This window comes from Prionailurus bengalensis, chromosome B3, assembly GCF_016509475.1.
Source record: "Prionailurus bengalensis isolate Pbe53 chromosome B3, Fcat_Pben_1.1_paternal_pri, whole genome shotgun sequence".
NCBI lineage: Eukaryota > Metazoa > Chordata > Mammalia > Carnivora > Felidae > Prionailurus > Prionailurus bengalensis.
The window spans coordinates 90,903,706-90,928,779 of record NC_057355.1 but is presented as its reverse complement, the minus strand read 5'-3'; the positions used below and the strand labels follow the sequence as shown (position 1 = coordinate 90,928,779).

The following is a 25,074-nucleotide window of genomic DNA, read 5'->3' as shown; positions in this document are numbered from 1 at the left end:
TTAATACCATTACATAGCCCTGCATAACAAACATTCTATTTCTTTCCAAATGTTCTCTTTTTAAACAAATACTCCTAGTCATTAAGAAGTGACACAATGATAAGAAAAAAATCAGGAAAAAGTTATTTTCAGGGTTCAGAGGTGAGTGTGAAGAGAACAGTACAAAATATTTTTTATAGAACCTCAAACACAAATATTCATAGAAATTTATAATGGCCTCTGGAGATTAGGTTTTACATTAAAACAATAATAAGACATGTTCACATTATACAGGAAAAAAATGTTTAGTAAATTACATTATGGTAGAGCCAACACAATCTATTTCATAAGCCCTCATGTTAGTTGAATAATTTATTGGACATACTCTGGAGCTGAATCACAATATCTACCTAGTTCATGTTTCAGGCAAGATCAAACGTATATCCACTTTCCAAACACAAAATGAAAGGGACTTTATGACCTTCTCTGAATATATTTGAAAAAAAAATTTGCTAATTTTTAAAATTCATGAACAGTAACCTTCTTGAAAAGAGTGGAGGAAATTAGACAAGTTGTAGAGATCATTAGGAAGTTCAGAAAAATAAATTTCTACTAGAGAGCTTATATTCCATTGTAATCTTATAAATAAGAAGTATAGTTTGTGCAGTTGTTCTGGGATAAGTACTCTGGTAGCCAGCCCATTTAAATATAATTTTGCTACATTAATTACAATCCATGTTGCAGGACACAAAATTCTGATTTCAATGGATTAATGTGATAAGCATACATATTAGTATATCTATATATTAGATACATAAGTATATACTGTGTATGTGTTTTATCAAGGTTAAATTTAGATCCTAAATTTGACTTTGAAATAGCTGACAAAATCAGAAGACAATAGTACACTACTTGCTACATGGACTATTTGTAATATTTGATAAAATTGCAAATACATTAACACCATAATTTAATAAGCTAATTTCATACTTAAACAGACTCCCAGTTATGTATGTCTCACTTCAGACAATACCACATTTTTAGGATGACTCCATCACAGTAATACTTATACCATTCTTCCTCTATTAAGTGATCTTCTGTACTGCGACAAGGATTGTTTTTGTTGCAAAAAGCAAGCAAACAAACAACCCAAAACTTGACAAAACTCAATGTATTTGTAGTTCCAACACGCACTTTTCTAGTATGGGAGGAAAAGGACTGAGTAATCTGAAAAGACAGAGCTCTGAAACTATCACAAAATTCCTGTCATACATTTTGGGTATTTTCCTTTTCTGTATGAAATTTTAAAAACAAGCTATTTCTTATCCATAAATTTAACTCAACAGACACTTAACTCACAAACATTATAAGGTCAATAATAGTAATGATAATAATAATGATTATATAATGATGATGGTTATCATCATCAACTAAGGAGGATAAGAAAAAAATCCTTTTCCCATCCAGCCTATCTCTGTGCCGAAGTCCTTTCCCCAAAATGCCACCAACACTCACAGGCAGAAGCATCCACATTCATTGTTAAAGAAGAAAGACTGGACGCTTCCTGAAACACAAGGGAAGACTGAGCAAGGGAAAGCGTAAGTAGTCTTCATTCTGTTTAATATGGCAAATACTGCTTTCTTAGCATCATAAAATAGAAGTAGGATTTTGTCACACCAAGAACAAAATGGGTTCAGATCTTCAATCCTTGAAAAAAATGTCCCATTTACCTTCTCAATTCTATGCACAGTAAGATACTTTATGTTTTTGACATTTTTTTAGACTATTGGCATTTAAATGATTATTATTAAGCTTAGTATTGTGAATAACACGGGGGAAATAGTAAAATTCAGAAACTAAGAGGCAATTGTTGTGGATTTTGTGATAACTGCTCTAGGTTTTTACTTTTAAAAATGAAATATTTAGTTTCCCCTTAGTAATAATACAAGCAAATAAAACAGTTAAAATTTAGTTTGGAAGTAAGTACCTCCAGAGTGCTTTAAATTGAAGCAGGAAACACTTCTCAAGAAAAGCTAAAAAGAGATTCCTATAGATAAGTGGAATACATTTAATTTTTTCTTTTAATTTCTCAATTCTTATGGAGAAAGCATGTATCATTCAGGTAATAGATTTATGATGTTTATAAATAGCTTATAATAATTCTCAACATATATTCTGAAACATTTTTAGTAAAATATATCTACAGAGCTCCTAAAATCAACTGTCTGAAAGCATAAAATACTTGCTATAACCTCAACCTAAGTAACTGCATTTAATAGTTTAAAAAATAATTCAGGAAATAAATTAGCCACCGTGAAGGTATTACTGTATCTAATTTAAATTATTTATTTAATGCACCTCTGTTCTAATCTTTTTGTAGTGTAAAAATAAATGATATTCATCAAACCAAACTTTGTTTCCGCTTAGGATTTTGAGGAAGCTTTGGATGCCTCATTATCCTTTTGTGATGTTCAGAAATTACATATATTAAATCAAAAGACCTACTTTAATAATAGTTGGGGGCATTTTTGAATTGGGGGACAATTATCCAAAAGAAACAAAAAACAACACAGGAAGACGTATAATTAAAGAGAAATGTTTAGAGCAAATATCTGCAAATACATTTTTTGTTAGTTTTCATATTGAACAACCTGAAATCACAGTGTAGAATGGCTAAAAATAAAAAAAAAAGTAATTGAGAACAAAGAAGCAAAATCAATGTATACAACCTATACATAATCAACAACAGCAAATCATATGCTTTGGATTGCATATGTATAGCTGGTTAAATGGGAAATGCAAGAAATAACAGAAAGAAAAATAGTAAGAGATAGAATTTCTTGCTTATAGTAATAAAATAGCCAGATCACAAATCTCCATTGTGCATATAATCAAAATTCTTATTACTGCACCTTCGTCTCTGGCCCCATTCATTCATTTATTTATCTATCTATTCATTCATTCACTCGAGTAACTACTGTGTTTCAGACATTATACCAGGTACCTTCAGTAACCTCCAACCATCCCAACGATTTATTTTTCAGTCACTTCACACTGAAATTGCCCTGGTGGAAAAGTTTTTCATATAGTTGTAAACAAAAACATTTGACCCTCTTGATAGGCCAATCTTTCATTGTTCTCTCAAAATATAAACTTTTTGAAAAGGCAGAAACATAAGGCCTTCTCAACGCTTCTAAAAACAAGTGTTCAAGCATTTGGTTAATACACTCTGAAAATAGTCTTGTAAAGCTAATAAAAATTAAATGGTTTCAATGGCTTTAGTCAAACAGAATAAATTTCACATGATTAGATGTTATAGAGTTCTAAATGTTTATAAGAAATAAGAGATATTTAATTAAAGTTTCATTTGAAACATAAGCAGGGAACTGATTTTAAAAAATACAGGCAAATGAAAAATATAAAATAAGTTGATCAGTAGCTTAGAGTAGATATGTTACACTGTGGCCTTTATGCATGATTTCAGAGTCCCCTTGACCGTAACCTTCATAATACCAGAGATTTCTTTTTGGGGATTAATTTTTTTAAGTCTGAAAGCCTTTATATATTCTGGACTTTTTAATACCATGTAGGTAAAAACTAAGAAAAGAAAAAGTGATATGCTTTTGTCATTCAGCACCTTTTGAAGAATTATTTGAAGTTAATTAGAAATGTTAAATTGGGATCAGAGCATGATTACAGAAATTGTGTGGGAGATACACTTTGCTCTGAGTAATGCTTTTGATTTTACAAAATATGACTACACATGTAATCTCATTTATTCCTGAAAGAACTATACAAGTGACCCATGAAAGCTGATTAGACTTTAGAAATGTGAAAGGCAAACATTAGAAAGGGAACTGGGGCAAAGAAGGCATTTATGAAACATCTAAGTTGGTACTAGCACATTAGATAATTTCTTTCAAGACTGGCATGGAGAATAATCTCGAACTGCTTTAATTTTACCTGCTTTTGAATGTAATCATGACAAATCATGTATAAGGTATGCCTCTGTCAAGTTAAAATTAACTGACATTTTTATATATGCCTCTAGTAGAAGGAAATTAAACTAATGACTACCATTCCTTATCTGTGTGTTAATGTTTAAAATGATTTGTAAGAGGTAATAAACTTTGTGTTTAACTTACTCTCATGGAGTACGTTATATAAATAAAATGCATATCTTATTATATTATGGCTAATTTTTTTGTTGTGCAAGGTTCTCACATGAGCCTCATTCTCAACCTCCCACTCCAAACATCAAGAAACCTCTTAATATTAACCTCCATTTACCAATCTTTAAAAAACTACCATCAAGTTGCCATATAATGTAAGACTTTCAATGAGTAAATAGGAACATTTATCTATAGACCTTGATTTCAGTGAATGTCCAGGAATGCCATTTATCAAAAAGCAACATTATTGTCTGACTAAATTAAAAATTTTTAAATGTTTATTTCTGACAGTGACAGAGCAAAGTGGGGAGGGGCAGAGAAAGAAGGAGAGAGAGAATTCCAAGCAGGCTCTGCACTGTCAGCACAGACCCCAACATGGGGCTCAATCCCACAAACATTGAGACCATGACCCAGGCCAAAACCAAGAGTTGGACACTTAATTGACTGAGTCACCTGGGTGCCCTTAAATTTAAACATTTTTAATGATAAATTAAGCTGCATGATTTAATGATGCACTAAGCTGCATGATATCTAATTAAATTTCATCACAGGTTTAGGTTAAAATGAATACATTTACTCTAAGAGAGAAACATTCCAATTGAGAATTATAGGCAGAAGGGAAAAATGAAATCACCATTTGGTTAATGAGCAATGCCTTTATATTGCTTATAAATGTAATAAGAATTCCATTAAAAGGATTTTTTATTTTACTTAGTGATAAACATAAACTTTCCTTTGATAAGGCAGTCTTATTTTTTTGTCTCTCTTTTTAACTTACATTAAGAAAAACATAAAATTCACTCATTCTGCAAATGTGTACCGAATGAACAAAAACACCTTCACATGCCCAGGTAGCAGCATATAAAATTGTGGCATGTGACATAAAACTGAACTAGATTTTTTTTGATAAATGCAAAATCAATTGCATTTTCTTTTGCTTCCCACTATGGCTATGGCATAAAGCTATGGCATGGGTGAGAAATACCATAAGACCATTAAGGCACCTGAACCAAGAATGTTGTTTAGAAGCATACTTATGTTAACACTGTCTGGATATACTTATTGAGTATTTTAAGTACCATAACAACACAGAGTTGTTCTTTATAATATCTGCCTGAAAAGAAACACCATTGTCCTTGAAAAGAATATACAATCTACTCATTGAAAAATATTTATCAGCCATGAGTGAGTCTTTGTAAGAGTGGAGAAAATATCATTATTTATATAGGCAAGACATTTTTTGTCTGATGATAACCTTTATTTAGTGTTCTGCTATTGTAGAACCTGGAAGCCAGCCCTAGAATAGAAGGCACTGCTGCTCTGTCACGTTTTATCCCTAACTACTTCATATATGTTACCTTCATGTATTAAACTATACCTGGAAGGTTTATACATCTTGGCTCTAGTAGCCATGTATCAGAAAAACAAAACTGGAATTTCAAATTCCAATTTCCTATGTGAGATTTCAAATCACTTTTTCATTAAAAAGAAATACTAGGTTACACAGTGCTTTCCGATATCCACTCAGAATTTGAAAGAGTTGTTTTTCCACTATGCCCATCAGAACTGTGGGACTGAATTAACATGGCATTCATAGACATGCTTCTTTGAGAACACAGTCCACGTGTGTTCAGTGAGTTAATATAACAATAGTATTCCTTTACTCCTCCATTCAGGGAGTACCTGTGCCTTGCTCTGGATCCCTCAGCAGGCAAAGTGAGAAACTTACTTGGCTTTGAATGTGCTCTTTTAGATGTGGGCCCCTCTGTGACAGAATCAGGAGGTCGACTAGCTAACTGCAATGCAGTTGAGTTGTTCCTGTTAGTGTTTTGGGACTCAACATTTGTGACAGCTTCATTCTGTGGTTCGGTACTTGGCTTTGTGCCAGTCTTTCTTTTCTGCTTCTGGGACACAGAAGTGCTTGAAGTCCAGGTAGGAGGCAAAGCAGAGGTAGTGGTAGAGGAGTCCTGACTTGAACAAGTTTCCGAAGATTGTATCACATTGTCATTGGCAACTTTACAACACTGGGCATTCTCTTCATGTCCTACAGCTTGTTTGGACATGGACTGGGGCAGCGTTACACTACAGCCTTGGATTTGAGCCCCATTAGTTTGAGAGTAGACATTGCTGACCTTGGTGACCTTGTGTTGCCCGTTATTGTTGCAAACCTTATACCGGATCATTAGGATGATGATGAAAACCAGCACAGATGCTACAATTATTCCACCAATAATAATAATCATGGTGCCTCCCAAAAACTGGGACTGCATGAAGTGGCATCGCACATAATCTTGTTCCGTAGTAAACTGGATGCAACCCACGACTCTCGTGGCAGTGAGCGAAGTGATGCCATCATCATATATTGCCAAGACACACAGGTCATACATAGTTCCAGCAGCCAGGTTATTGACAAGAAAAGTTTTGCTCGTGGGAGGTATCATTCTGAGGGACAATGGAATTTGCGTTAATATAAGAAACAAAACATATAAACACACAGGCGTTATGACTTCAGTTCTGTTTCATTTCAGGATTCATTAAGATAAGCATACTTATAACAGATATGAAATATGGGGAAATGATCTAATCTTACATTTACCTAGTTAAAATGGTTAAGACTCATTGTTGGATTCTGCATTATATTAATGGTGCCTGTGCCATGCCTTGACAAGCTTACTAATTACATTGCTTGGCAAAGCAGAACTCCTAATAAAAGCCACTGCTAAAAAATCATTTATGACAAATTGCTTTTGAAAGGTGTGACTGTGACATTATCTGACTACTAAACAAATCCATTTAGCACTTACAACACCTCTGTGACTAAAAGCCAATTTGAAGGAAGGGAAAACACTGACAATCACATTAGAAACCAGAATGGAAATGCATTTCAGAGTATTTATTTTCCAAATCAGTTATAAGCTGCTATGGAATGGTATCCAGTAAATCTATCTTTAATAACTAAGATAATTACTAAGATTAAAATACTTCATTTACACATTTCAGCCCTCTTCTTTTGTCTTCAACACTTGGTTCCCAGTATGTTTTTATCTATAAATGAGGTTGATGAAAATGCATGAGTAATATTATCCTAAAAACATGAACAGGGCAATGCTGTTGACCAGAGTATAAATCCTTTGTTCTGCCCATTGTGGGCTGATGAAATTACCTTCAGAACACAGTTTCTAAAGTTTGATAAACATTACAGACATCTCTAAATTCATTATATCACAAACTCTTCTGTGGATCCTTTTATTTCCCACATTTTTTAGTAGCAACCAGATATGACCTAAACTGAGATTTCATTTAGAAAAAAAAAATGCTTGAAACTATGTATTTTCTCCGAAAAAATTTTTTAGAAAATTTTAAAACTTGGCAATAGTAATCTGTTATACAACCTAGACAATGTGTTCTAATGAACCAGGCAACTTTTAGGCCAGAGTATTTATTTCTGATTAAAATCACTATTATTTAGTAAGTGCATGATAAATACCAGGCATTACTAAGCACATTATTTATACCATAATTTTATTCTTTTTATTCTTTTTTTTCTGGAACACCATAATTTTATTCTTACAATGATTGTATGAGGTAGGCATCATTACTATTTTATTCATGACAAGCTCCGCAGTCATGAAATTCAAGCAACTTTCTGAAGGTCACATAGAATTTACTTGTCATGGTAGGATTAAAATATTAGAATTTGGAAACTAGAAACTGACATATTGCATATATCTATATATATGCAATAGATAGATACATAGATATATAGAGATAGATAGATAGATAGATGATAGATAGAGGCAAGTTAATATATATATTAGCTACAGGAAGGTGAGGGACAGAGATGTACACTCTTCTTTGACAAAGGGATACATAATGGATAGCCTAGGTAAAGAGCTGAGTATAAGAAGGACAAACTATTTTATGCATGCATCATAGTCTACATGACCATACATTTAGTGATGAGAAGGATTTTAGAAACCATTTACTTTAATCTCTTGCTTTTAAAGATGGGGAAATTAAAACTCAGCCATGTAGAACTTTGCCTAGAATTGATCATATGGCTAGCTGGGCCAGTGTTGTTTTTTTCTACCAGTCCATGTTCATTTAAAAAAAAAAAGTTCTCTCATTTCCATACATGAATGAAAATCAAATTATCTTCAAGAGTTCATCTGAGTATGCAAGAATTGAGCTGATCTCATTTCAGAAAAGCTTGAAGATATATACATATATGTAGAAGATACATATATATGTATATTTCAAAACCATGATTTTGCATTGTGTCCTAGGAGTAATAATAGTCTATCATGAGTGAAATTTATGAAGAGGTAAAAATGTATATTTCCAACTGAAAACTGGACAAGATGTGACTATAAATCAATGAGGCTGAACTTTAGAAAAACATACCAGAAAGCCTATAGTCAGATGCAAATTCTCTATCAAAGTTGTTATGAGGAGATTACATATTTAACTCTAGTGACACTTTCACTGCTCAAAATATTGATAAACTCTCTTTGGAACTGTCTTAAGAACCAGTGTACATGAAACAATACACATGCACATTATTCAATCACCCAAAAAAATCAGTCTCATTATTTTATAGTTACATCCTATTTTTGACCAAAAATGGCAATACCCATCTTGATCACCCACCTTATTCATAAGACTTGGCTCCAAATGGCTTTTGCTTGTTTCCAAAATTCAAATTCACCCTCAAAAGACGAAGATTTGCCACCACTGAGGATATTCAAAATAGTATGACGAAGGTTCTAAAGATAATTCCAAAAGTGCTTTGAGCAATGCCAGCATCATTGGGGTAATGGTATAGCCTCCCAACGTGACTTCCTTGAAGGAAAGAACACTCATGTGGATGTGTAAGTTCTGGTATGTTTTTGAATTTGTAAAATAAATCAGTCTTGTTCTCTCTCTGATAGTCACATCTCTTAGATGAGGGGAAAGAAAGTAAGTAAGCATCATATTAAATATAAATTTGAACTCTAAAAATAACACCATTCAAAATATTGCCCCACAGGTGATCACCTTTCACAAACCTTATATTACACACTTTGAACAACGGAGTGCTGTAATCACAACACAGGGTAGCACTGCCAATTAAAAAAACAAATCAGTAGCACATTAACAAGCCCTACATTGAGTGCATGGTAAGTACAAAAATCTGGTTAATTTTTCTTACCTGTAAACAAGGGTGTCATCATAAGTACCATTATACTGGATTTGGAACATACGTATTCCAGGAATATTTCTTTGAAAATTAAATTTAAGTAGTGCCGTGGATGATGTCGCTTCTGCTACTACAATTTTATCTTGACTCATTTTAGGATCACCATTACTACTGCTTGCATTAGAACCTGACTTCGTAGAAGTTGAGATATCTGAAGAACCAGGATCAGGCTCGTGGATATGGTTTGTACTGTTGAGTAAGTGAGGGAGCTTAATTATATGAAGATCCACTGTTTGTGTTGCTTCCCCAGCAGGATTGGAAGCAATGCAGGTAAAAGCACCTGTATCCTTCACAGTCGTGATAAGAATATCAAGTGTTCCGTTATCATACACCAGAGATCTTGTTGCATTTGAAATAAGCTTCCCTTCAGGAGAAATCCAGTGAATTGCAGGTTCAGGGTCCCCCCTGGCTTTGCACCTCAGGGTTGCCCTTTGACCTTCCAGCACTCTCATCTCATGCGTATGACGAGTAATGAGAGGAGGTTCACATAAAAACTCTTCCTCAGGAATTGACCAAAAATAGCGGCCAGTTAAAAGTGCTGGAGAAGCACAAGTCTCTAGGTCATCTTCTCTGGACAGACGTCTCAACCACAACAATTCACAATTGCAATGCAAAGGGTTTCCACCGAAACTTAATGCAAAAGTTGATGGGCTGATTATTCCTGAGGTTGCTAGTACCTGAGCTCGCTGAAAGAGAGGATCAGGTGGTAGCTTCTGCAATTTGTTTGATGTTACATCAAGCCGAGTCATCTTGTGCAAGTGGGAGAAAGTCCCTTTGGGAATATTATCAATCATATTATGATCCAAACTAAGGGTGTGCAAGCTAACCATCTTTTCAACTGCATCCCAAGGAATCGTTTCTAAATTATTGTAGGACAGGTCCAGCTCCTCAAGGGCAAAGACATCATCAAATGCTGTAGAAGAGATTAAAGTCAGCTGATTGTTGTTCAGTATCAAATGATGGAGATTGGAAAGCCCACTGAACATATCGTTTGTAATTTTAGTCAATCTGTTGCTATTCAAATGCAATGCCCTCAAATTTCGCAAGTCAGCAAAAGCATGAGGTGTGATAAAACTTATTGTATTCCTGGATAGAGTCAGGTCCACCAAGCTGGTCATATTGGCAAAATCTTTCCTTTTAATATTTGTAACAAAATTGTCTGCCAACCGCAGCTCCACAGTTCTTCTGTCGATGTTTGGTGGAACAAATAAAAGCCCTTTCTTGGCACAAAGGGTTGCGAGATTAGGAGACAAAATCTGACAGACACAACGCTTTGGACAGATCTGAGCTCTCACTGCTATGCCAATGAAAAACAGATAAAAAAGAAATTTTTCCATTGTAGATCAGATTTAAGAGCCTGTAAGAAAAGATACAAAATGTAGTGTTAGCATCCAATCATTTCACTAATGTCCACATTCCCACTGGAATAATCCTTTGATGCAAATTGCAGTACAGAAGCAATTTACTCATTTGTTTACTTAACAAACAAGTATAAAATATCTACTCTGTATTGCAGGCTACAATTGACACCAGGATAAAAAAATATACCATTCATGGCCTTGTGGGATTTAAAATCAAAAGGGAAAACAAAGAAACCAACAGATTATTACAATTCTGTAAATTATGTGCTATTTTTGAAATATGTCCAGGGTGCTCCATGGACGCATAAAAAAAGTGACATTCAGCCCAGACTGGAGGGTAGGAGCCATGAAAGTTCCCCATAACCCTGAAAGAAATCTTGTCAGTTCAAGGATTAAAGATATACTTAACGATTTGAAAGCATTTCAATTTGTCAACATTTGTTATTGCTAACTTTGTGGTGTATTTGAAAGTAATTAATCATTAATAAAATTGTATTCATCTTTACAAACTATCTTGAACATACTACAATTTAACTGCAAATAAAAGCTCTTACTCTCAAAAACAAAAACGCTAAAAATGCACCACAAATGCTCTGAGCTCCTTAAAAATTAGAATATTTTATAATATAAAATTGGATTTTTGTAATTTTTTTAATGTTTATTATTTTTTATAATTTTTTTTCAACGTTTATTTATTTTTGGGACAGAGAGAGACAGAGCATGAACGGGGGAGGGGCAGAAAGAGAGGGATACACAGAATCGGAAACAGGCTCCAGGCTCTGAGCTATCAGAGCCCTATCACCTGAGCCTGACGCAGGGCTCGAACTCACAGACCGCGAGATCGTGACCTGGCTGAAGTCGGACGCTTAACTGACTGAGTCACCCAGGTGCCCCAAATGTTTATTATTTTTGAGAGAGAGAGAGACAGAGAGCAAACAAGGAAGGGGCAGAGAGCGAGAGACACAGACTCGGAAGCAGGCTCCAGGCTCTGAGCAGTCAGCACAGAGCCCCATGTGGGGCTCAAACTCACAGACCATGAGATCATGACCTGAGGTGTAGTTGGCTGCCCAACTGACTGAGCCACCCAGGCACCCCTAAAATTGGATTTTTACAGATAATTTTTGAAAAGCAGTCATCAAAATTCTTGACAGTGAGTCCCAAAAGGTACTATAATTATAATTCCATTGCTTCTTTTCTTAAAATCTTAATGCATTTATATTTATCCAAATATAATTTAAAAAATCTTGGCATTTTGACTTTCCAATTTGATCTTAAGTATTTGTTCTTGAAACTAATCATCAAAAATTTAAATACTGGGGCTCTGGGTGGTTCAATCAGCTGAAGGTCCTACTCTTGATTTTGGCTCAGGTCATAATCTCAGGGTCATGAAATTGAGCCCCACATTGGGCTGGGCATGGGGCATGGAGCCTGCTTAAGATTCTCTCTCTCTCTCTCTCTCTCTCTCTCTCTCTCTCTCTTTCTCTCTCCCTCTGCCCCTCCCCACCTCATGCTCTCTCTCTTAAAAAAAATTAAAATACTAATACATAAGCAATTAAAAGTTCTTATAAATTATGGGTGCCTGGTTGGCTCAGTTGGTTAAGTCTCCAACTTCAGCTCAGGTCATTATCTCACAGTTAATGAGTTTAAGCTCCGTATCCAACTCTCCGCTCTCAGACACACAGCCTGCTTTGGATCCTCTGGCTCCCTTTCTTGCTGTCCCTCCCCCGTACTCGCTCTCTCTCAAAAATAAACATTAAACAAATAATAAATAAATAAATAAAATTCTCATAAATTACATGTAGTTTCAAATGTCAATGAAAATGGCTGGAGAAAACCAGTCACAATTTCTAATTAATGAAAATATAAAATACGGACTTCTTCCGGAAAGAATAGACCTAGTTTCCTAAACAAAATATATTCTTATAGATTTGATTTCTTTTACACCTAGTTTATCTCCTATTTAATGTGGTTGTTATGAACAAGCACTGTCAGTCTCAACAAATGAAATGGTCTTACTCTTCTGTTTGTGACAGAATAACTAGTACTAAACTAGCCTTTCCACAAGAGGCAGCAAAAAAAAAAGTACAAAAATATATATAACCATAGTTTTCGCACATTGGAAAAAAAAGCAGCACAGTATTGTGATCCTTGGGAAACGTGAACAAAAAATAAATGAACCCGACTGCTGCTCCAGAGATACTTTGTAAAGCATAGCACAGGGAGAGAAAACCAGATGACACATGAACTGAAGAGTATGGACTGGAGTGCAGAGTCTCTGGTGGCTTGAATTTATGAGGCGAAATACCAGAAGAGAGATATCCAAAGAAAGAACTTCAGCTATCCTATAGGTAGAAACAGGGCAACAGATACTAACCATACTGAAACTCTGGCGGAGAGAGGGGAAAATGGGGGAAAAAAGTGAACAAAAACGCAGTGACCTGTGGAAAAATACTTAGAAGCCAAAAATATTAAGAAGCTTATAATCGGAGTATCGGCATAAGCCTATAAAGTAGATATAAAGGCAAAATTTTTTCACATTTGTGATAAAAGAAACAACAACACATAAATCCAAGCTCAAAACAAGGAAAACTATACCAGGACACATCATAAGCAAATTGCAGGTAACCAAAGGAAAAAAAAATCTTAAAAGGAGTCACAGAAATAAGATACATTACAAGAAGATAAACTGAACAAAATGAAAATAATAGCTGACTCCTCACTGATTTCATTTTGGAAATAAAGCAAGATAGGAGACAATGGAAAATATATTTTAAATGTTGCAAGATGGGGCGCCTGGGTGGCTCAGTCGGTTGAGCGTCCGACTTCGGCTCAGGTCACGATCTCGCGGTCCGTGAGTTCGAGCCCCGCGTCGGGCTCTGGGCTGATGGCTCAGAGCCTGAAGCCTGCTTCCGAGTCTGTGTCTCCCTCTCTCTCTGCCCCTCCCCCGTTCATGCTCTGTCTCAAAAATAAATAAATGTTAAAAAATTAAAAAAAAATAAATGTTGCAAGAAAAAAAGAAAGTCCATCAATATGGGTGGGATGTATATCCATGAAAGATGAAAGTAAAATAAAAACATTTTGAGAGAAACAAACTGTAAGTTTCATTACCAGAGGAACTGTGCTGTAAGAAAATATAAAGGATGTTCTCTTCAGGTTGATGGAAAATTGTATCAGATGGAATCTTGAATCTTTATAAATGGATGGAAAACAACAGAAATTGTATATCTGTAGATAGATATAAAATATTTTTGTTGTGTTTTAACCTGTTTCTAAATAGTACTTCTGGTATGAATATTAAAAGTTACAAAATAAATGAACATACAAAAAAAAACCCACATCGTTTGCACCCCAGTAATCAAATAAGCTGGATAAGCTGGACATCATTTTCTTTAATAACATCATAATGCTGAGGATATAAACCTACAGTAACTATATTCCAGAAGGTGATATATTCTTGGATGAAAGGGAAGAATTCCATAGATGTCCCCTGACTTCCCCCTCTCAAACAGGAAAGTAAGTAAGAGGAACTATCTAGCATAAATTAGTGTAGGGAGAGGCCAGCTTACTTTTTTTTTTTAATGTTCATTTTTGAGAGAAAGAGACAGAGCATGACCGGGGCAGGGGCAAAGAGAAAGGGAGACAGAAGATCTGAAGCAGGCTCCACACTGCCAGTGCAAGGCCCGAGGTGGGGCTTGGACCCATGAACTATGAGATCATGACCTGAGCTGAAGCTGGATGCTCAACCCACAGGTACTCTGCCTGCCTGCTTTTTAAAAGTTTAACACGCTTCTTTTTAATGCTTTATTTTTCAAAACAGTTTTAGGTTTACAGCAAAAATGAGAGGGAAGTACAGAGATTTCCTGTGAACCAATTGCTCCTACATATGTACAGCCTCCACCATTGTCAACATCCCCCACCTGAGTGACCATTTGCTACAATCGATGCATCTACTTCTGGCACATCATAATCACCTCTAGAGTTTATGTTAGGGTCCACTCTTGGTGTTGTACATTCTACAGGTTTAGACAAATGACAAATATCCACTATTATGGTATATACAGAGTATTTTCACTGTCCTAAAAGTCCTCTGTGCTCTGCCTATTCATCTGTCCCTGGCTCATCCCTGCAACTACTGGTGTGTGTGTGTGTGTGTGTGTGTGTGTGTGTGTGTATATCTCCTTTTCTCGAAAGTCATATAGTTGGAATTATATAGTATGTAGCTTTTTCATATTTACTTCTTTCACTTAATAATATGCCTTAATAATATGTTCCTCCATGTCTTTTCATGGCTTAATAGTTCATTTCCTTTTAGCATTGAATAATAATCTCATTGTCTGCATGTCCCAACATTCACATATCCATTCAACTACTAAAGGACATTTGGTTGCTTCCAAGTGTTGGCAATTCTGAATAAAGCTGCTCTCCACATGGGTGTGGACACAAGTTTTTAACTCTTTCGTGTAAATACTGAGGAGTGTGGTTGCTGGACTGTATGGTGAGAACATGTTTAGTTTTGTAAGAAAGTGCTAGACTGTCTTTCAAAGTGGCTTTGCCATAATTCCCAACAGCAATATGAGACTTTCTGTTGCACCATATTCTTGCCAGCATGTCTTGTTGTCAGTGATCCAGATTTTGGTCTGTATTTAGGTGTGTATTTGCATCTCATTGTTTTCATTTGCATCTCACCTGTATTTAGGTGTGTATTTGCATCTCATTGTTTTCATTTGCATTTCCTTGATGATATATGATGTAGGGTATCTCCACATGTTTTGTTTGCCCTCTGTAGATCTTTATTGACGTGTCTGTCAAGGTCTTTGGCTCATTTTTAAATTATGTTTTGTTTATTATTATTGAGTTTTAAGAATTCTTTGTATATTTTGGGTAACAGTCTTTTCTTAGATGTGTCTTTTGCCAATATTTTTCCCTGTTCCTGGTTTGGCTTTGCATTCTCCTGACATTGTCTTTTCTGGAGCCAAAGTTTTTAATGTTAATAAAATCCAGCTCATCAATTATTTCTTTCATGGCTCATGCCTTCGGTGTTGTATATAAAAAAGCATCACCATACCCAAGGTCATTTAGGTTTTGTCCTATGTTATCTTTTAGGAGTTTTATAGTAGTGCATTATATGCTCTGAAGTTATTTCAGTCTGTCTCTGTTGTAGTATTATCATAATTCAGTTCACAACAGCTTCACCTTTTTGGAGAGTGTGGCTGAGAATTTTCCTATTCAGGAAGGCAGGGGATCTTGGTTTTGGAGACCCGACTGTTTTACAGATGAATTATCTGATTTCCAAACATATGGAGACCTCAGTCAACTTTACATCTCTGCTTCCAGTTTTGTTTTTTGGGTTTTTTTTTTTTGGTGGCCAATGAGATCTCTTCTATCTTTCACCTCATCCCCAGTTCTTTGCTTGTGGCTGCAATTGAGCTACCCTAGATTCTATGGAGGTAGAGGTTTCCTCTAAAAAGTGTTCTGTATCTCTCCAATGCCGCCTCAGACATTCTGTTGAAAATCTACATACTGTATGGGAAGAAAAGAACTGAGCTCTCCATCCCCTCTTAGTGGTTTTATAGCTGAAAGTCCTGAGTGACTAGTTATTCTTTGTGCTCTTCAATGTCTCAGCCATCATTCCTCCAAAGTTGAAAATCTGGGTTGCCTGGAAGATTCATTTCAATTTTCTTTCCCTCCCCCAGTCCTCCCCATTTTTTTCTTATCTGAAAATATAGAGTACCTAGGGAAATTGTCCCAAAGAAACAGAAAGCAGAATGGTAGTTACCAGGGGCGTGGGGTTAGGGAATTGGGGAATGTTATGTAAGGGTACAAACTTGCAACTAATAGATAAATGAGTCCTGGAAACTAGTGCACAGTGTAGTAATTGCAGACAATATTGCATTATAAACATCAAAATTGCTAAGAGACTAGATCTTAAGTGTTCCCACCACAAAAACTGAAATAAGCATGTGACATGATAGGGATGTTAGTTAAGGCTACAATAGCAATCTTACTGCAATAAGATTATATCAAATAAACATGTTTTAAACCTCAAATGTATACAATGTTATATGACAATTACACACCAATTAAAAAACAAAGCTATTGGGACGCCTGGGTGGCTCAGTCAGTTAAGCGTCCAGCTTCGGCTCAGGTCATGATCTCACAGTCCGTGAGTTCAAGCCCCGTGTCAGGCTCTGTGCTGACAGCTCAGAGCCTGGAGCCTCCTTCAGATTCTGTGTCTTCCTCTCTCTCTGCCCCTCCCCTACTCATGCTCTGTCTCTCTCTGTCTCAAAAATAAGTAAAAACATTTTAAAAAAAGCTATTGAAGTCTTAAATCTCCATCCCTGAATGTGAGTTTAATTGGAAATTGGGTCTTTGCAGATTATCAAGTTAAGTTGAGGTGATAAGTATAAACCTTAATCCAATATGGTCCTTATTAACAGGAGAAATCCGGACACAAAGATAGATATACACAAAGAGAAGACAGTGTGAAACACAATGAGAACAGTATCTATAAGCTAAGAAATGACTAAGGGCACCAGAATCTATGAGAGAGGAATAGAACAGATTCCCTTTCACAGCTTTCAAAAGAAACCAAATATGCCAGACTCCTTGATTTTGGACTTCTGGTTTCCATAAATGTGGGACAATAAATTTCTGTTTAAGCCACCCAGTTTGTGGCACTTTGTTATGACAGTCCTATCAAACTAATTCAAGTCTCAAAAAAACATTTTCTGGAACAGAAGAGTTTCAGAAGTAAGATGATATTTATTGGAAACTTTCAAGTGTATGTGCATTTAGAATAGGTAAAACTAACCTACAGTGATAGAAATCAAATCAGTAGTTGTCTAGTTGGAGGATGGTTGGGAAAGAACACAAAGAAATTTTGGGGAGTCATGGAAGTATTCTGTATCTTATTTGAAATAGTGATATATAGGTGTATATATTCAGCACAATTCATTGACTATACATTTAATATCCATTAATTAAAAAAAAATAATGTTTATATATTTTTGAGTGAGTGGGGGAGAGACAGAGGGAGAGAGGAGGACAGAGGATCCAAAGCAGGTTCTGTGCTGACAGCAGAGAACCCAATGTTGGGCTCGAACCCATGAACTGTGAGATCATGACCTGAGCCAAAGTCAGATGCTTAATGGACTGAGCCACACAGGCACCCCTAATATCAGTGTTTTTTATGTCCAGTATACTTCATTATAGTTGATTCAGTTTAAAAAAAAGGGAATTTGGGTTTTTTGTTATGTTTTCAAATATTGGTTCCAGAGGAAGAAGAATTTATAAAGTGACACATTATTGGTAGCTAATCAGAGCTTAGTCATATTTTAGAAACGTACTTTCTTAGCTCTGCCATATATCTTCAAAGATGGGATACCATTCCAAGTCAAATTATGCATCCTGTTTCATAATCTGATTTACTTCCTCAACATATATACGGCCTGATCTGATACAATTTTGCTACCCGTACGGTGATTCAGAAAGTAACACTGAGTTTAGAATAAAATGTGGACCACTTTCTTATTTGATGTTTATTTTTTTGTTTAAATAAGACCTGTAAGTAAAGAGTCATATGAATTGTCATTAATGAGCTTTCCCACGTTATCTTAGAACAGAGTGGAGATTTCAAAATCTGTAAAAGATGGAAGATGTGGGATCGTGTAAGGAAACAGTTTTCATTTCCGACAAGTTCATGTGCCAAGCCTTGATGTACTTATTAAAATTATGTAGTACTACTTGAAGGAATGGAGTGTGAATGGAAGAGCAGAGCAGCTGTCATGCTTTGTTGGAATTCCTGATTTAAAAATGTATGAAGATCATCCAACACACTAACTAACCTCAATCTTATCTGGTTAAGTTAAACTCTTTTAGAACATCTGTCTATTGCTTTCTCTAACTGGTTAAACGCAAACCACACAGAACCAGTTTTGATAATAATATTTGAGTGGGGATGTAACTCAGCAAATAGTTATACAGCTGCAGCTCTCTAGATAATATGTACACATCTCTACATTATATGTTTTTTTTTCAAGTTAATTCTTTTCAGACACAAAGTGACACATTTATAAACAAAGAAGAGTCTATCACACAAAACTGGAAAATGATTTTCTAGTACTGCATCCTTCTTTCAGCCCATGGCTGTTACATCACATATGCTCAAGAGAATCAGTATTTATTTGGCAACTAAAATAGGATATACAAGCAAATTTAGGTTTTACAACCAACTGAGAGCATAATCTATTCTCTGCAGAAACCAATATGGTACCAATTTATATGTTGAGTTAAAGGAAAGCTATTGGGCCCCTCGGGAGCTGCCTTGCCATCATTCAACAGAGCTCTACCAATTCAATTAGTGCCTCTTTGTCCAGGCTAATGCTGGAGATCAGATGCTGATGCCTGTTGATGCTGATGAGTTGCTTTAGGATGTGTCAAAATGGTCACAGTGTTGCAAAGGAGATTTTATAACACAGTTTATATGAAACACAGTAGATATTCATTTCTAATATTTAAGGTTTTTTGCTTATTTTTTCCAAGGATTATATATGACATCATAAGTCTATTCTCTCCTAAAATATATACTGAGGATATCGTTATTGAACCTGTTGAATTCAAGACTCAAACCAAGACAACTATAACCTTGAACAATTATCCTCGATCTTCGATTACAAAAGTCACTAGTAAAATTCCTAAATACACTGAAAATTAAACTTTAAAAAAATTCACTCATGCATCTCTTCCCTCATTCTTTTATTAATTTCTTCAGGAAGATTTATTTAGCACCTGCACCACATGCAAGGCACTTTGCTAGAATCTACAAAGTTTACAAGGCTGGGATCTGATCAGGACAAGCACGTTCACAATTATAATAGAAGGCAGATGGTGAAAAGTTTTAACTCAACATACATTTTGATATTTAAATTACAGAAATAAGATGGGTCTTTGAGTTATAGAGCATCCTTAATTTTTGTTATCAATGTGTGTATTGATACATGTATTTTTTATTCAACATGGGTCATGTGTCCAGCAACCCATAGTATTTACATTAATGGACTACAGATATGAGCCCAGTTACTAAAATAAACTTAATTATATAAAAAAACCTAATAGTTACCATTCACTGAACACAGGTAAACATGAAAGAAGTAGTGGTCTCTTTTATAGATGAGGAATGAGATTGAGATACTGATAATTAAACCAGTTTACTAAATGGAATATTTAGCATGCTCTAAGCAGTAGATATGTAAATATTTCAGTACCTCTTTGTTTTATTTTGTTTTTTAAAAATGAAGGTAAAAGCTACATAGAGAGATGTTTTATTTCTTTTATTATGTTTTTAATATTAATTTTGTTGGCTTATATTAGGAAGCTGATTTTTGTGCAATGTATATATCATATCATGTCCTATTTAATCTTTGCACAACTTCATAAAAGTGGTTATTTTTTCTCATTTTGTATGATGAAATAAAACTTAAGAAATCTTAAGGAATCCCCTCAAGGCTATACAAAAAGAAAACAAAAAAGGTAGGTTTAAGATCGAGATCTATTTCCAAAAATTATGCCTTTCCCAGGATAAGAAGATGCTTTATATATATTATTTACGTGTGTTTTTCTGACTATTAGGTGATTTTCAGACATAAAGTTTGCTGATTCTGACAACAATGACTCTTAAATTCATAAAGTGATTTACTCATTTATGATCCTGATCTCTGTTCATAATCAAATTACACTTGGCAGGTTACTATCATGGAGATTTAAGGGCACCTTCACAGAGACTTCATGACAACCCAAATGACATACTTAACCACCATCATTCATTTCTGTTTTGGCATGTCAAGGCATGACTGAAGCTATCCAAACACTTAAATCGATAATACTAATTATTCTCTTAAGAACAGAAATTCTACCTAATAGAAAGGAGAATGATTTCTGTGTATAAAGAGGTCTCAGTATTTTCCCACTGATACGGACTGACCTATCCCTTTTCTTGCCCACTGCAGATACTCCATAATGTCCTTGAAGGTCCATGGATTAGGAGAGTAAATACTACTGGTAACTCTGAAGGAGAATGCATTCTCTCTTGCAGAAAATAGCTTGGGGGGAGGAAGCAGCCTAAAATGGCCCAGCGCGGAGAGGCTGTGAAGATTCCCAATGGTGAGAACAGCAGCAGTTGGAAGTCGGGTCAGTGGCAAGCGGTTTGCTAAAATGAACTTCTGTTGATTGTAAGCACTCCTTACGGATGTTCAGATACAAGTGAGAAATATGTGGGAAGTGGGAGGGGTGATGCGTGTATAAAGTGTAAGATAATTTATATTTAGAACTCCAACTAATTAAGACAGTAGTGCCTCTAAGGAATAGGTATATTTATCGGGGGAGTAGATGGTTATCTCCTTAGCAAAATAATTTGATGATACATTTTGTATGTGAATGGTGGGTGGCCCGAGGCATGGATTTTATAGGGGCAATGAAACAAGCTAGCTAAACTCCAGTCTGATAAATTAAATAAAAGTTCACTATGTGGAGGAGAGAGGAGGGAGCACTGACGGCAGTACACAAAGGGAGAAGATTCTGTGTAAAACAGTATACGCCTGATCCTTCACAAAGACAGTCACAGATAAGGAAACTCTGAGATACAGAGTATCATGTTTCCCAAGATATTACACTGTTGCTTCCCATCAGCTTCAAACCTGAAGTGCGTACCCCTCACCCCTTCCCACCCCATATCAAGCCTTGTGCAAAACATCAGGGTAAAAAGAGCTTGCATTCCATGTCTGGGTTGGTATTGAATGATGAGGAAACTGAATCTTAGTGAAAGTCTGAAGGCATTATTAGTCATCTAAGACTCCAACCTGGATTTCATACACCGGTTTCTCTTTCTATTGCGTCTCATTGCAGGATAATCAGGTTTCAATGGATGCAGGAGGAAAAGGAAGGTCCGGGATATGGAACATTACCACAAATGTGAAATGCAATGAAATCAGTATCCTGCCATGGCAGAATAGCAGATAACCCCTGTTTTCTTCCAATTTCCAAGAATACAGCAGCTCCCACCTCAGAATTCACCGTGATTTTATGACAACTTGAAAGGACATAAAAGGGGTTATAACACAAATTTAAATGCCATTAATCAGGGTTTCAAATCTAGTAAACGATTTACCCTTTATCTTCGGAATTCTGAGAGGTGAATCTCTGAGCCTTTGAGATGTCATGCTATCCATTATGTTTCTGTCTCCTAATGGTGTTTAACATTTCATGTAATGAGCCTCTGTGGTTATATTGGTTCTACTGTGCTGTTGCCATAGCAATTAAAGAGGCCCTGTTGTGGAGCAATGCAGACGGGATGCTCAGCACAGAGATGTTCAGGCATCCAGAAATCTGGATAATTCCTCAGAAAAAAAAAATGTGGTTTACATTTTCCTTATTATTATTTTGGGTCTTGAGGCAGCCAAGTTGTCACCAATGGAAACTCTAATTGAAAATCTAAAAAAAAAAAATAATTAGAGCATAAAGAAACACATACACAACATACACAGAGGAAGTAGTGAATTTATTGAGGGTTTAAATACTAAATATGTGTGCGGGTGGAAAGTTCCGGCAGTACTCCTACAGAAATGTTTTGACAAACTAACACCATATGGACACTTTTATATCACTGAAAGCAATGTGGTGTTCTTTCTCTCTCTCTGTGTCTCCTCTCCCTCTGTCTCTCCCCCTCCCTTTCTTTTTCCCTCTTCCTTTCTCCTTCCTTTCCATTTCCCTACCATTTCCCTCCCGTCTCTCTCAAACACACCCACTCAGTCTTATTAGATTCTCCTATTTTTTGTATTAACATTGTTTTGCTTTTTACAACATAATGATCATTTCAATTTGACATTATGCATATTTCAAAAAGTAAAATAATATTACTACATAAAAAGCTCATACTCAATTATATAAAAAATTATAAATTTAAGAGACAGCTGAATGAAGGATATAGACAGATGATTCTTTGAAGCCTGAACCACTCTCTTTCTGTACTGAACTGCCAACATATCCACTCCATTTTGATTTCTTCTTTTTCCATTTTTATTTCTAATACTCTCAAAATTAACATGTCTACAACTGAACTCCTAACTTTCTCTCTCAAATATGCCTTACTCCTTCTATAGTACTTCTATGTAATTATTTAAAACCTGGTTCTTTTCAAAGCCCAGACTCAGCCATTGGAATTATTCATTACTTCTCTCTTTTTGTTCTATAGCATTCCAGTTCATTAATGACCCTGTACACTATACAGGAAGAATATACATGATGGGATCATATCTACTGCTATGACTTTTCATTGTCTTTCACTTGGAATTTAACAACAGTCTCCGCATCAGCCATTATTATCCCCCTTTATTCTATTTTCCACAAATGAGTCAGAGTGATCTTGTTAAAACTTAAACCATATCAAAAACTTTCTACTGGTATTTCATCTCACTTGAAGAAATGTCCAGGTCCTTACAATTGGCCATAAATTTCTGCTTCTCTGATTTCAGTACTACTGTGGCCCTGATTTGCTTCACTCTTGTCACATTGGTCACTTTGCTATTTCTCAAACACATGGGGCAAACTGTTACTAAAGACTTTGTATCCCCCCCCTTCTTTTCGTTTTTGGGTCTCCACCCATCTGTATGCATATGTCTAATTTAACCCCTCAATTCTTTCCAGTCTTTAGTTAAATGTCACTTCAGTGGGGTCTGCCCACTTGCATTTAAATTGTAATCTTCACTTTCCAATCCCCATTTTATTTTTCTCCATAACCATTGCTATCATCTCACCTTCTATATATTTTGTTTATCTTTGCTTATTTTCTGACCCCATCAAGTAAAATAAAGGTCCATGAGGATAGAGATTTCTCTCTTTTGTCCATCACTGTATCCTGACCGCCCAGAGGAAGGAAAGGCACATGGTAGTCTCTAAGTAAGTATTAGAAAAAGGAGTGAAGATGGAAATCCAACTACTTAGCAAGGGTCTGAGTCTCCAAGGTTTTTAGTAATTAAAATGTGAATAAAAATACCATCTTTGTAAATAGTTTTAGTTTTAATTTTTATAAATAGTTTTCATTAGTTTAATTTAATTAGAGTTTTAAAATTATAATATCAGTGCTGGTAACAATACAATGAAATGATATTCTTACACATTGTTAAAGGCAGGAGACATTGAATTTTATGCTCTCTAACATTAAAGAAGGTCATGGAGGCTGGCGAAAAGGATAAAGTATAGAATGAGGGAATGAAAGAAAAAAAAGGCAAGGGAAGCAAACCATAAGAGACTCTTAACTATAGAGAACAAACTGAGGGTTGATGGAGATAGGTGGGCAAGGGATGGGCTAAATGGGTGATGGGTGTTAAGGAAGGAGGGCACATGTTATGATTAGCACCGGGTGATGTACAGAAGTACTGAATCACTAAATTCTACTCCTGAAACCAATATTAGCCTATGTGTTAAGTAACTAGAATTTAAATAAAAACTTGAAACAAACAAAACAAAATGAAAAAGAGAAAGTCCCTATATTGGCAGGCTCTTGACAAGGGAGAGGACTGATAAGACTGATTAACTTAGTTGCCTTGTGTTGTAAAAGAAGTGACAGATTAGGAGAATTATAGGATATTTTGTTGTATCTTGGGCACTGCAATTTCCTCTTATACCCTTTAAGAAAATCTTAAGTAAAATTTGCATGATCTGTAAATGCCTCTGGATTTGGGGTTTGTGTTAACTTTAAATGCAGCACTGTGCTAGCCTGCATCTGAAGGTAGGTGTAAAACAAAATGACCAACTCATGATAACTACTCCATGAGTGGAAGCAGCAGCAAAGCAGGTATTTAGTGAAAAACAAAACAAAACGAAACAGAATAACAATCATATATATGTATTCATGTACCTCCCAGACTATATGCATATCTGTATGCATGCACACGTTGTGTGTGTGTGTGTGTGTGTGTGTGTGTGTAAGTACTAGTTGCCTTTTCAATACCCATTCTTCTCTTCCTTAGGAACAGAAACTCAGTTTTTCCCTGCTGTATTGCTTCCCAGAAGGAAGAGTTTATTTTCTAGCTTCATTTGCAGGGAGATATAATCAATCATGTGAGTCATTTTCTTCCAATGAGGTGTAAGTGAAAATGATGACAAGAAGTTCAGGGACAGGTGCTTAAAGGGAGATGACCAAGATGGGAATTATTCTGCCTCTCCTTATGTCCATCTACCTTCTTCTCAACTATAATTTGGAGAAGATGTCTGTAACTCTAGCAGCCAACTTGAACACTGAGGTGACCTTGAAGATGGGTGTCATGAGTCA

The 25,074-nt window shown here is 35.6% G+C and overlaps 1 protein-coding gene across 2 annotated transcripts in view; it reads right to left on the bottom strand.

Annotated features, from left to right (window-relative positions):
- Window positions 1–25,074, bottom strand: part of LRFN5 (leucine rich repeat and fibronectin type III domain containing 5) — a 249,341-nt gene that overhangs the window by 6,927 nt on the left and 217,340 nt on the right. Inside the window, exons 3-5 of one of the 2 annotated variants that reach the window (XR_006293375.1) lie at window positions 9,343–10,747; window positions 8,802–9,090; window positions 6,484–6,593 (exon numbers count right to left, since the gene is read on the bottom strand). Coding sequence is in view for 1 of the 2 variants with exons in the window: in XM_043556052.1 (XP_043411987.1) it covers window positions 5,881–6,593; window positions 9,343–10,727 (2,098 nt within the window). In the remaining variant the exon portion in view is untranslated. Of the gene's footprint in view, window positions 1–5,880; window positions 6,594–8,801; window positions 9,091–9,342; window positions 10,748–25,074 lie in introns of those variants that run through there. The other variant, XM_043556052.1, reaches the window with a different exon arrangement.